The sequence below is a fragment of the Pteropus vampyrus genome, unplaced genomic scaffold (assembly GCF_000151845.1).
Source record: "Pteropus vampyrus isolate Shadow unplaced genomic scaffold, Pvam_2.0 Scaffold2158, whole genome shotgun sequence".
Lineage (NCBI taxonomy): Eukaryota > Metazoa > Chordata > Mammalia > Chiroptera > Pteropodidae > Pteropus > Pteropus vampyrus.
The window spans coordinates 119,155-133,835 of record NW_011890939.1 but is presented as its reverse complement, the minus strand read 5'-3'; the positions used below and the strand labels follow the sequence as shown (position 1 = coordinate 133,835).

At 37.2% G+C, this 14,681-nt stretch overlaps 1 protein-coding gene across 11 annotated transcripts in view; it reads right to left on the bottom strand.

Moving 5' to 3' along the window:
- The window catches only part of LIMS1 (LIM zinc finger domain containing 1), a 142,124-nt gene that overhangs the window by 84,272 nt on the left and 43,171 nt on the right, over nucleotides 1-14,681 (bottom strand). Inside the window, exon 1 of one of the 11 annotated variants that reach the window (XM_023526670.1) lies at nucleotides 13,333-13,351. The exons of 5 other annotated variants lie outside the window; for them this stretch is intronic. In XM_023526670.1, the coding sequence (XP_023382438.1) occupies nucleotides 13,333-13,337 (5 nt within the window). In that variant the 5' untranslated portion in view covers nucleotides 13,338-13,351. Of the gene's footprint in view, nucleotides 1-7,080; nucleotides 7,186-7,538; nucleotides 7,572-12,215; nucleotides 12,235-13,025; nucleotides 13,047-13,332; nucleotides 13,352-14,681 lie in introns of those variants that run through there. 5 more of the 11 variants (XM_023526679.1, XM_023526682.1, XM_023526680.1 and 2 more) reach the window with 5 other exon arrangements.

Genomic DNA, 14,681 nt, shown 5'->3' with positions numbered 1-14,681 from the left:
ATTCTCAGAGTTAAAAGACAACCCATTGTATGGAAGAAAGTATTTGTAAATCATATATATGATAGGGAGTTAATAACTACAATTTATAAACAACAACAACAACGAAATTCGTACAACTCAACAACAAAACAAACCCAACCGGATTAAAAAATGAGAAAAGGACTTGAATACGTTTCTCCAAAGAAGATATACAAATAGTAAGTACATGAAAAAGATGCTCAACATCACTAAATCATTAGAGAAATGCAAACTAAAATCACAGTGACATACTACCTCATACCTTTTAGGATGGTTACTATTAAGAGGGAGGGAGGGAGGAAGGGAAGAAGGAAGGGAGGAAGGGAGAGAAGGAGAGGAGGGAAGGAGGGAAGAAGGGAAGAAGGGAAGGAAGGAAGAAAAGAAAGGAGGGAGGGAGGGAGGAAGGAAGGAAGGAAGGAAGGAAGGAAGGAAGGAAGGAAGGAAGGAAGGAAGGAATCAAACAAATGTTGAAGATGCGGAGAAAATGGAACCCTTTTGCACTGTTGGTGGGAATATAAAATGGTGCAGTAGCTATGGAAAACAGTATGGCAGTGCTCAAAAAAATTTAAAAAATAGAGTTACCATATGACCCAGTAATTCTACTTCTGGATATACATCTAAAAGAACTGAAAACAGCAAGAGATATCTGTACATCCATGTTCATGGCAGTATTAACCACAATAGCCAAAAGGTAGAAATAATCCAAGTGTCCATCAAAAAATGGATAAACAAAATGTGGTATATAAATACTAATGGAATATTATTCAGCCTTAAGAAGGAAAAGAAATTCTGACACATGCTACAACATGGGAAGAACCTTAAGGACATTATGCTAAGTGAAATAAACCAGTCAAAAAAGACAAATACTGTGGGATTCCACTTAAATGAGTTATCTAGAGTAGTAAAACCCATACAGACAGAAAGAAGAATGATGGCTGCCATGGAGAAATGGGAAGTTATAGTTTAATGGGCACAGACTTCCAGTCTTGCAAGATGAAAAGAGCTCTGGAGGTGGTAGCACAATAATGTTAATGTACTTAAGCCATGGAATTATACACTTAAAAATGCAGTTCACCAGGATTTTTTTTTTAAACGTGGCCCCGATGCTGCAAAATGAGAACCCTGAATGATGAGAAAAGATTCTATTCCTAATCCTCTTCATATTTCAGATGAATAAACAATTCAAATCCCACAGGTAAAGCAGCAGGACCCAGCTACACTAATTCCTAGTACATAGCTTACTACAACAAACAAAGTATAATAGGAAAAGACTGACTGAAGTTAAGTGGGACAAAGACAACAAAGCAGGCAGAACCACAGGTAGAAAAAGGATGAAGGAGAAGTTCCAAAAAAACTGTTAAATAATTTCTGTATTGCTGGAATAGAAGTCTGAAACTATCATTTATCTTGCTCCAGTTAGACTTTGAGGTTTGTGGAAATTCTCATATAAGGTAGTTTGTTCATGGTTATTTCCTGAAGCCAACATTACAGCTCTCCATCTGTAAAGGGATTAGGCATTTGGAAGAAAAGATTATTTGGAAATGGCGTACACACACACATAAACACACACACAAAAGGCTGTGGCTTCCATTCTTAATGGTTAGTAGAATTGCCAAGATATGTCATTCCCTGCCCAAATATGGTTTAGTATCTAGCAGTCAACACCACAGTTTTCCAGTGGTCACTACTGGTGGAGATGATAAAGGTCAGTATGACTTTACTGCTCTCCATAAATGGCCCTTCAGTCAGTAATGTCCTTACAGGATATGGTAATGTCTTTACTTTCTTTTAAAGAGCAGTTCTGCCTTTTATGTATGGTACTTTCCTTCTATAGAGTTTTCCATCTAAAGTGAAGCTACATTTTTTGCCCCACCATAATTCCTCCCAATGGCTTCAAAACAGAGCCTCTATCTTTGATTTTTTGATGAGTCTCAGTCTCACCACCTTTTTCTTAGGTCTATGCTGTCCAATCTGGTAGCTACTAGCCGCTTGTAGTAACTTGAAATGTGGCTAATCCGAATTGAGATGTCATTTAAGTGTGAAATAGACACAGAATTTCAAAGATTTAGTTCACGAAAAACGTAAACTATCTCAATAATTTTTAATAATATTATTACAGGATATGTGTATAGTTTGGACATATAATAGCTCAGCAAATGGAATTAAATATTAAAATTAATTTCATGTTTCTTTTTGTACCTGGCTACCAGAAAATTTTAAAGCACACATGATGTGGCTCACATTACATGTTTATTGGATAGTACCACTCTAGATAATGTAATAAGCCCTGTTTACTGAATTAAAAAAATAGCCCAGAAAGTACTTTAAGCAAGAGGCACTGAAAACTCAGGCAGACCCTGTCCGAACTTAGGGGAAAATGAATTCTTTCATTTCTAACCATGCAGTAGCGGGGAGTGGCAGCCCTGGACTAGAATCTTGGCTCTAGCTCTTATTAGCCAGGACAAATTTCTTCTCCAACAGATTAGATTCTTCATCTATAACATGGGTATTATTAAACTCCCTCACAGGCTGTCAAGGACTAAAAACAGAAGGAAAACTTAGCAGTTAGCAACAAGAACTGCATTCTCAGTAAACTTCCCTTTCTTTTAAGGTCTTAGAAATCCTACTGACATGTTCAGTAGCTGACTTAGTCATCTTGGTTTAGTCATGGAAAGTCTGGATTCCAATTCTCTTTTTCCTTCCTCTCCACTCTAATTACTTCCACAGAATTCACCCTTATAGGGTGTGGATGTGTGGGGAGCATTCTAGGCAAAATCCCCTTACCCACAGCTGAATTACCTATTCCATTTGCCTGCCATATTTTCCCATCTCCTCTCTCCTGGTCCATATATTAGCAAATCATTAAAATTAACTTCAAAATTCTGGCTGCTGCTCATTTTCTCCTTAGGATTGTTATCCATAGCTCATTGCTACTGCCTAAATTTAAATGTAGCTCTGTGATTTTAGCTTTGTTATAATTTTAGCTATTTCACGTGTGCACATTTTATTCTCCTAAGATACATGGAGACATCTTTTATTTCCTACTAGTGTCTCATCAGATACATGATGAAGACCTTTATAATGGTCTTAGAAATAAGTAAAATTAAACTGACTGTTGATTTTTGATTACTGACCAAGCCAATCAGGAATATAGGGAATGAAAAGTAATTTTTTTAACCTAAGAAATCATATCTATAAGAAGAGATGAAATACTGCCATTTGTGACAACATGGACAGACCTCGAGATAATCATGCTAAGTGAAATAAGCCAGAAAGAAAAAGCTGAAAATCACATGATATCACTTATATGTGGGATATAAACCTAAAAGCAACAAATGAACAGGACAAACAAACAGAGACTCATGGACATGGACAATAGACTAGTGGTTACCAAAGTGGAGAGGGGAGGGGGAAGGTAGATGGGGGGGAAAAAAAAAGTCAACATAGGGCCTATCTTTAGGATTTACTGATTGGAAACACATGAATGAAATTTCTGAGGCACTGTTCTATTCTTGATCCAGGTAGTCTTTATACAAATGTATTCATTTTATGAAAATTAAAGTGTATGAGATTTGTGCACTAAAAAATAAACAAATAAAAAGAAATCTAAAAAAAAAAAAGAAATCATATCTGACTTAGCAGTCTGGGGTTTATTTTTGGCTGGTTTGTCTGTGGGAATTCACTTTTGTGACTTCCTCCCAGTTACTGCTAGCAGTGTGCTGGGCTGGCGATCCTGAAGATTGAATTCTCCCCGTGATTGATGCTATTTTTTTATTTTCCACCCAACTTTTCCCAGATACTTGCCCTTATTTACAACAAATGCTAATCCTCTATAAGTCTAGTTTAAATAAATGTACTGTGCATCAGTGTGATCTAGCCTCTAGATCTCAGTCCACCTCTAGGACCCTTTCCATGAAGAGGAGAGCAACACTAGGTTCTGGAGGGGCTGTGGAAAGGAAATGGACCAACTACTGCCATATTTCTCTCGTGACATCCCTTTAAAGAAGGAGGATGGTGACAGAATCAGAGGGGGACAGGGAAAGAGAAACATAAAGAATTAGTGAAGAAAAGAAAAGGTCAGAGAATGGGGAGAAGATTTAAGAGAAAAACAGCAAGGTAAAGAGAAGGTCTTTGCAGTAGTGGTTGGGCAGTGGGAGACTTCAAAGAGGTTTCCATTTGTTTGGAAGTGGATGAAAAAACATGAGATTATCAGATACTAACTAGAACTTGGTTTCTTTCAACTCTGAGCTCTAGTAATTCTGTTTTTAAAGAAGACATGCATGAATGGTGTAGAGTAAAACAAAAAACAAAGGTGGAGGAAACAGTTTTGGTGGTCCCTCAAAAAGCTAAATATAGAATTACCATATGACTCAGCAATTCCACTTCTGGGTATACACTAAAGAATTTAGAGCAGGGACTCAAACAGATACTTTTACATTCATGTTCATAGCAGCATCATTCACAATAGCCAAAAGGTGGAAACAGCCCAAGTATCCTTCAACAGATGAATGGATAAACAAAGTGTGGTATATCCATACAATGGAATAATATCCATTCATAAAAAGGAAAGAAGTTCTGATATATGCTTCAATGTGGATGAACCTAAAACACATTATGATAAATGAAAGAGGCCAGAAACAGAAGGTGATATCATTGTATGATTCTACTTATATAAAATATATTAGAAGAAGCAAATTCATAGAGACAGAAAGTGGATTAGAAGTTTTCAGGGGATGGGAGGAGAGAATGGAGAGTTAATGCTTAATGGCTATGGAGTATCTGTTTGGGGTGATGAAAAGTTTTAGCAACAGTGGTGATGGTTGCATGACATTGTGAATTAATTAATGCCACTGAATTTTACACTTAAAATGGTTAAAATGGCAAATTTTATGGTACATTACCACAATAAAAAATGAGGAGGGGAGGGAACATTCATTGACCACCTACATCCCACCAAATATCAAGCTAGGATCCTTTTATATGCATGATTTCAATTAATCTTCACTACTCACAGACTAGGTATTATTGCCATCTACAGATGAGGAATATGCGACTCAGATATTAAATATTTTTCAGAATCATACAAGTGGTAGAAGGTTTGAACCCAAGCTTGGTAGCTCTAAAACCCATGGTCTTTCAACTATACCAAAATGTTTCAAAGATAAACAGGCTCAATGAATAAACAAATAGGTGAGAAAGGCGGATTCCCTTTACAGGTCTAAAACTGACAAATTAGTGACAAGAAAGACCATGAACAGCTAAATCCAAAAAACTAGGTTTTTGAACACTTTTCTAGGCTACAAATAAACACCTCTGCAGTAGCAAAAACCTTTCTTTTAGCATAGTTTTTGAAGCCCTGTGAATATATTGCTAAGGGAATAGTTGCCTCTTCTCTCTCCCTACCCAGAATATTTGGTAAAATTTACTTTTCAATTCTTCATTATACATATATATACATATATGTGTGTGTGTATGTATGTGTGTATATATATATATATATATATATATATATATATATATATATATATATGTATATGTATGTATATGTACATATATCTCCTATCTTAAACTCTCATTTGGGGTATAAAGAGTATCCATTCCCCTCATCCTCAGTCCCACACAATACTATCATGTATTTGTACCAATGTTTGGTATATAAAATACTTTCCTATACATCACCTCATTTAATTCAATCAATCACTTTGCAGGACATCAACATCTCCATTCTGTAGACTGATAAATCATGTCCCAGAAATGACACACTAACTGGGAGCTAAAATCTGACCTACTCTACAGGCAGTCAGAGGGAGCACTGTTCCTATATACATCTTTCTTCTGAGAAAGATGTATACAGGAACATTAGTAAGAACTTTTGGGCAACACTTAACTCAAAATCACTGTAAGGCCTCTGCATTAAGCAAACCTAAAAACAACTTTTAAAAAATTTATTGACATAATTGACATACAATTAAAGTTCCCTTAAAGGCCTTATTTTTCCCCTCTGGGAACTCTTTTTAACTTTTTCTTGTCCTTGAAAAAAAAAAAAAACTGTTCTCCTAATCACTATAATTGTTCCGTATTTCATGATTATGTGTTTACGAAATATATATAAATATATAAATGAAATAACATTCTCTTATATATCACCTCATGTATATTCCTCTCAAGGTTATGTTCTTGGAGGTTATCTGTAAAATACATGTTTTCATAAATACATTAAAACTCAGGAAATTCACTATGTTAGGTAAATCATGTATTAGATACAAGATCCCTTTGGGGTGAACAATCACCTCTTAATAAATGCTTTACAAATGTAGATTTGGTACACTAAGATTCCTTTAAAAATGGACTACCTGTTTTTAAATGGAGTTATACAGATTAATGAATAAAAGTAACTCCTCAACTAGTTATAGTTGCCTTTTTCCCACTATGGCAGGACAAAAAGTTCACTAACCATAGGGTTAAATAGTACATGTTTGTTTGGTTTGTTTGTTTTAAGACCCTAGGCAGAATTTGGGTTAAAAATACTTAACGTAATAAAATAAAAAGCATCACCAGGTCTTTTATAGTGTAAGTCTCTGCAAGGACCATAAACTTTATGGCACTAAACTTTATCATTGTTCTTAATGTTTTCTTGCAAACAAGAGTATAGCCTCCCTTCCTCCACCACTTTTACTTTGAGTGCAATACAAGATGAAGTTGCTTTTACATATATTCAATAATTAAATAATTAAAAATAAGTAAGACCCACAACCAAATGGAGCAGGGAAGAGAAAAATTTTGATGAGCATGGCTAGAAGCTACTACAACTTACCCAAGACCTTTTCTGTTACTGAATATGCAAGTTTAGACGAGTATCTTTTAGATTTGCTTTTAACTAACAGAAAAATAGGTTACAAGGAAAATAAATCTAGAAATACAATACCCTGTATTTGGCTGGTCTAAGCCATCACATCCATTTCTTCTCTCAAACTTCTCTCAACCTTCCACTCCTCCATCATAATCACTTTGAACACACAGCTCCACCTCTGTAATAACAAATTGATATCCCAAGCACTTTACCTGATGTGCCTCCACACTCCCTTCCTCTTAAGAATAAAGAATCTCCTTTATGGTACTTCAGGTCTTATTTTCACTCATTTATCAGGCCTTGGGAAACCAGTGAATTATCTTTCAAAGCTTCTGCTTCCTATACTGTATAGAACTTCCTCGTTTTAACTTTTATCTGTTGCGCTGAACTATATTTAAGCCAATGAAACCAAGCTGAGGTTTTTTTTTCTTGCATTTAGTCAAATCATGTGACACGATGAGTTACACGATAATCCCACAGTTCTGAAGCAATAAGACAACACCTCTAAATGTCATAACTCATATCCTGTTAAGTTGTTTTATATACTTTACTAAGTTAAGAAATTAATCTGCAAACTTAAGTATTTATAAAATGCAGGAAACTTAGAAAAATAAATAATAACCAACTGGCATAGAAAGAGGTGAACTTGCACAAAAAGATAGCCTCTTACCCTTTTTCAAATACCTGTGTGTTTGAATTAACAGAGCTTCTTTTAAGTTTCATCTGAGTGCTTTACCACTTCGGTGTCCAGCAGCCAGTCTTTATTTTATCTTGGTAGCACAGCCGAGTTTAGAGACAGGCAGGCCAAGCTCTTTCTGGCTGAGCAGTGCAAACAGTTCCTTCTGTCCCAGATATCCCTGACAAATCCAGTGCAGAGAATGAGCAAGGCCAATGCTGCTGAAGCCTCACACACCCAACTGAGTCACATCCCAGGACTCCTAGGTGGCAAGTTTCCATGGAAGAATAATAAAGGGATCTTTGGTTGAGCCTGAAGAACTCGGGAGCAGTTAATACAGCCTTCCTCCTCTGTGAATGAAGGCTTCCTTGCCCTGACTCATCTAGAGCTAACAGACCTCATCCAAGGCGAGCTACAGGCTGAGTGGGTTCTAAAATTCAGGGCTCTATCCAGCATTCTTAAAAGGGGTATTGTTGCGGGGTGGGAGGCACCTCTCAGGCTTCACCTTCATGGTGTACTCTAAGACCGAACCATCAGAACTGGTTTTAGATTTCTCTCACAATATTCAATGCTGTAAAATTCCAGTCAGAACACTTTTCTGGCTTTGATTTATTTACCTTCTTTTGGGAGGTGGGATTGAAATACAAAAGGAAGTGGCAAATGCAAAGGCTGTTTGTGGTGAGAAACAGGCCCCTCACCCCATTCCCACCAGGGATAGTCCCACATCACAGACATAAACCCTGGAAAGCAATCACGGTCTCCCTTGGGAGAAGGAAAATAGAATGGAAGTTTTCTGAGCAGAAAGTCTCTCTAAGAAAGTAACTTAGGTTATTGCAATTAAAACCCAAAAGAGGAAAACATCTGACATTTTCTTTGTGCGTCCCAATTCTTTACTGATCACCATGCACTGTGAAGGAAATAAACAGGGTGTTATGACAAAGGGGGGCACACATGCTTAGGTAGGGTAATAGGGAGAGTCTATCTTGAGCCCCTGCAGCTATTATTTTGCCTCCTTCTACACTTCAGACAAATTTCTGTTTTTTTGTAAGTGCAGCCTCACTTTCCATTCACTCCTCAACCCACTGCAATCTGGAAACATCTCTTATTAAGGTCACAATCATTTCTTAAAAAGCAAATCCAGAAGACATTTGTCAAGCTTTATCTTATATTTGGCATTTATAAACAATGCCCTCCTAGAAATTTTCAATTTAATTCCCTTGGTTTCCAGACCATCGCACTTGTATCTCTCTAATCATCCCATCATTGTCTCCTCTGCAGGATCCTCTTCCTCTGCCTGCCTTTTAGGTATGGCAACGCCCCTAATTCTGACCTGGCTTCCCATTTGTCTCATTGTGTGCATTCTCCCTGGTGATTGCATCACTTCTCGTGGCTCTATTACTTCCTCTACATTAGCAACACCAGCCAGACCTTTCTCTTGCACTCCAAAGTCATACATCAAATTGTCTGCTGGCTGCTTCCACAGAGATGTCCTAACAGGCAACTCAAACTCAAGATGAGTAAATAAACCATCCATCCCCCTCCCTACATCTGGTTCTTTCTCTTAATATGCCCTCTCTTAGGACGGACATTATCTAACCAGTCACTCAAGAGAGAAATCTGCCAGTCATCTTTAATTTCTCATCTTCAAAGCATCCACTTTTGCTAATTTAACTCCTAAGTAGTTTTCAAATTTGTCCCTTTGCCCTGCCTCACCGTCATTTTTAGCTCTGCCACAGTCTCAGCCCTCATCATTACTCACTTGGTCTGCTGGTGCATCTTTCTAAGTAGGTTCCCTGTCACCAGACTTGTCCCCTTCAATCAAATTCAAGAAATCCAGGCAGCAAGTGATCTCTTTAAAGTACCTAGTATGTCTCTAAGGAACTTGCTTAAATTCTCCAATGGCTCTCCACTGCATTGAGCACAAAGTTAACCCCCTAAAGAAGCACGCAAACCCTGCTTCACCTGGCCCATCTATTTTCCCAAATCCTTATCTCTGGATACTCCCTGCCACTCACTTTATGCAACCAAGCAGTGATGCACACACTACGCAGGTCCTCATCTCAATGTTGCTGCTTATACTGATTCCTCAGTCTGGAAGATCTTCCCTTTTCTTTCCTTCGCTAACTCTAACATCCTGTACAACTGAGGTGAAGCATCGGGTTTTCAAAAAACCTGTCCTAACCATTCTTTAGGCCCATTCTCCTATCTGGATTCAGCACTCTTCCTTAGAACTCCCGTAAGTCCTCGCTTATGTTGCAAGAAATTCTTTTTGTAATCTCCTTGAGAGTAGGAACTAGATTCCTACTAATCTTATGCCCCTTGTGCCTATGCCTAGCATACACATTAGGCATTTAATAAAGTGTAACTAAACTGAGCCTGTAGGAGAGGCACTGTTATTCTTATCTTATAAATAAGAAAAATGATGCTCAGAGAGAGGCCATATGACTCTAAAAGTAACCCAAAGAGAAGTCTGCGAAGGGAATTTAGAATGCAAGAAGCACAGTAGCTAAATTGAAGTCTTTTCTTAAAAGCAGAAAGCCTCTCAGAGCTAAGCACAGTAGGAGAAGGAAATGTGTCTTAGTTTTTACTCTGTTACCCTCGAACCTGACAAGGTTCTACCTGGCATATAGCAAGTACTTAATAAATACTGGTTGGCTCAGTAACATTATGGAGAGAGGTGACTTTCAGTCCTGTACTGTGCAAGAGTGGGTTTGCCTCTCTCCAGCAGATGGAGCTACAGTTCCATATGATCCCCACCTACAGACTGGGTGCGCTGCTAAAAGAAGCATAGGAGCCTCATACAGACATAAAGAAAATCAGGATAAATATTCTCCATAGAATACTCTCTTAATAGACATAGATCTATTTTGTAACTTGTTCAATGCCCTTCCAGATCTTCCCCCTACGGCTTTTTAAAAATCTGGGGTAATTTCACTCAACATGATCTACTCAATCTGTCAAGTGCTACCAAATTTCTTCTCCATCTTTCTATACTCTCCTTACGTCCTTATTATGAAACACATTTACAACCCAACAAGTTCATCATACTCATCACTATACATGTATTTTCCTTGGGGTCTATGCCCTAATTCACTGAAGAATACATCAATTTACCAACCAGCTCTCATTTAAAAACAAAAAAATATTCTGGTGATCATGTTGTAAGGTATATAAACGGTGAATCAGCATGTCACACATGTGAAACTAATATAATGCTGCATATCAATTACAATTAAAAATAAATTAAAAAAAATAAAAAAGAAAAACCTTTCTAATATATTTTAATCATTATCTTAAAAGCTTTGAGCTTCTATATAGGATAAAAAAAAGAAATTAATACCACCTAGGAGAGTAAAACTTCACATGAAATCCCAAGCAAACTTCATTCTTCATTCAGTTTACAAATTTCACGGCATTCCTGGAAAACTTAGTTTACTGAAACCATGTAGATACTCCATGTCTAGATTTAGATTATGTCTAAAATAGAATTAGGTGCTATGCTCATTTTCATTATTTGGTTTTGTTTTTTTTAACCTGCATCAAAGTCCTGTGGATAAACACTCAGCATACTTGGCCCTACCAGGCTCAATACCTGTGTGCCCTTAACACCAAACCATCGAGGTAACAACAGCAAAAAAATAAATAAAATGTTTCACAAGTATCCAGTTGCTCCACAGGGAACAACAGTTCTAGCCCCACTGAGAACTACTGACCCAGAGGACTCCTGAGGCCATTAAGCTACCTAATGGCAAAAGTACTGATTTAATATCTGAAGGAATCACTTGTCAGGGTTTGACTCGACCCACTAAATAATATACAACATTGAATACTATTAAAATACCGTAACTAAAAAAAAAATCCAACTATGATTTTAACATTTTAATCAAGAAAGTTCTCAATTTGCAAGTATTTTCAAACTCAGATAAAACTATGTCAAGAAAACAGTATCATAAAATAGCAAGCCTCTTCTAACCATAATACTACCTAACAGCAGCACTTGGTCCTAAATGCTCCTAGCTCTGAGAGTCTTTCTCAGTTTGAGCAAGGTACAATCCTCAATATCCACTTCAACTCAAACTTTTCCAAAGTATGGGAGCAGAAGAGGGAGATGCAGCTTGCAAATATTCCCATAGCAATATTATGGGAAGGCTCTAGTACCCCAAGGACATGACAGGAGAGGAACAATGCTATGTTCAAGTGGAGGGCCCTGATGGAAGAGTTGGAATTCCAGAAGTAATTTACTGAGGAAAAGTTCATACCTAAGTGTTAAGTTAAATATGGTCTGCTTCGGTATGCCAAGTCAACACTTGAAAACTACATGAAAGCCCTTATTCCCCACCTGAAACTAGCTCTTCTCCATACAAGGCAATGCATTCACCCAGTGGCCAAAGCCAGGAACATGGGAATCATCCTCAACTGAAACATCCTCACAAACTACTCAATGTCCAATTGCAAAATTCTTTCTTTTCTGCCCTTTAAATATCTTTTAGTCTTTTCACTTCTTTCTATTCCTGTGGACAGTACCTGCTTCTGGTACCATCACTTCTCACTTGGATTAATGTAACAGTCTTCTAACTGGTCTCTGAACTTCCACTCTGCTCAATGATCACTGACCCCAATCCAACCCCTCTCAGAGCCATTGCAATACTGCCTTCTGGGTAGTATACCTACCTCCTTCCACTCTGTTTCAGACCTAGCTCTTATGATCACATAACAGACTGACTAGACACAGTGTTGTTCCTATCTCCAGCCACACTGATGGTCCTGGTTTTGGCACTAGACCTGAACTAATCAGATTCTATTTCTTGAAAAATAGAAATCTAAGTAGTAGTCCTCCCTTATCCACGATTTCGCTTTTCGTGTCTTCAGTTACTCATGATTAACCATAGTCAGAAAATATTAAATGGAAAATTCCAGAAATAATTCACAAGTTTTAAATTGCACACCATTCTGAGTACAGTGATGAAATACTGCACCATCCCGCTCCGTCCAGACCAGGATGTGAATCATCCTTTTGTCCAGCATATCCATGCTTTTTATGCTACTCACCCCATTAGTCACTTAGTAGCTGTCTCAGTTATCCGATCAGTCAGTTATCAGAGAAAGGGAGGAGAGGAGAGGGAAAAGGAAACGGAGAAGAAATGGAGAAGGAGAGAAGAGAAAGGAGAAGGAAGGAGGGAGAGAGAGGGGGAAAGGGAAAGAAAGAGACACAAAAAGACCACAATTACATAACTTTTATTATATTATATTGTTATAATTGTTCTATTTTATTACTGTTAACCTCTTACTGAGCCCAATTTATAAATTAAACTTTATCTTAGGTATATATGTATAATAAAAAACATAGTATATGTAGGGTTTTGTACTATCTGCAGTTTCAGGTATCCACTGGAGGTCTTGGAACATATCTCCCGTGGATAAGGGGGGACTACTGTAGAGACTAATGCTCTGCAGGTAGAATAAGTCAACAAATGGTCTTACCTGACAGAGAAATTCCCCAAGTTCTGCTGAGATTCAGGAGTTGCTCTAGTTGTTTGACCTTTCAGAGACCTGTATGTTAAGCCCTGTCTTCAGTTCTGTGAACCACCCCACTCTTTTTCCAATAAATTCCTTTTTAGCTTATGTTTGCTAGAGTCAATTCTTGTTATTGGTAACCAAGGAAACTTAAATAAAAACTCCCCTGCCCTGACAACTCCCCTAATCTGGCTGTCCCTGCTGCTCTTACTCAGCACTTCCCAGGTCTTCCCCCACAGCCCACGTGCTATAAGCCAGGCATGGGGGTACCTACTGCATCTCAACATCCTGTTTTTTCTTTCCTCTTGGCCTCTGTACCTTCTGCTCTTCCTTCAGGGAATGTCTCCTCAGGATAACTTCCATTCATTATGTAGGACTCAGTCTAGATGTCGCTTCCTTTGGCAAATTTTCCCAAGGTCCCTTGGACTGGTCATTGTTCCCAATGGGCCTGATTCTCCTATTTGCCTAATTCCTTATTAGTCTGACCTCAAATGGAAGTTAATTACAAGTGGTAATTCTGTATCCCCTACACATAAATACATGCCTGGCAGAGAGCAGACATGCAATAAACTACGTCTCAAACAAATAAACAAACTAGAAAATCAGAAGTCCACTTAAACAATTCAAATTAGTATTGAGAGATGTATAACAGAAATTTAAAAATAAATTTATTTCTTTGGAATCATGAGTCCCTGAACTCATGTTAAATTCATTTTATTTTAACAGTAATTCATATTCAAAATAATTTAACCATGTGTTCGCTTTATGAAAATTCATCAACCTGTGTACTCGAGATATGTGCATTCTTTTGCATGTACTATATACATCAATAAAAAATTTTAAACACATTTAACATAGCTAAAAATCACACTTACAAACTAGTAATAAGTTCAATATGCATGGAAATACCACACAATAGTAGGAGGTGCACTGACTATAAGTAAGATTCCCTGGGTTTTAGTCTTGTTTTAAAATTTATTTTTCGATTACAGTTGACATACATTATGTTAGTTTCAGGTATACAACATAGTGACTAGACACTTATATACCTTACGAAGTGGTCATCCCATTAAGTCTAGTACCTGTCTGACATCATATATGGTTATTACAATATTATTGAATGTATTCCCTATGCTGTACTTTATATCCCTGTGTGCTTAATTTCTTTTTTTTTTTTAAATTACCACTGACATACAATATTATGTTAGTTTGAGGTGTACAACATAGCAATCAGACATTTATATAACTTAAAATGTGATCACCCCTTAAGTCTAGTACTGCTTGGGTTATAGTATTAACTGTACCATTTCCCAGCTGTCACATCTTGGTTCAGACAAAATATTTGATATTCAGCTTTAACATCTATTAAATGGAATAATAACCACTCTGTCTAAATCTCAGGGCTATACAAAAGAAAAAAACAAAACAATAAAGTAAAAAGTCAAACATAGGGTGTTTTTGTTACAAAATTCTGCATCATCTCAAAGTAAGCATTAGTTGAACTATAAAAATCAGATTTTGGAAAAGAAAAGACTTTGGCAATACCTACAAAATCCCATAAATGCATACCAAAAGACGATATGGGATATTGAATCCAGGGTGCTAACCTGAAATTTAAGATTA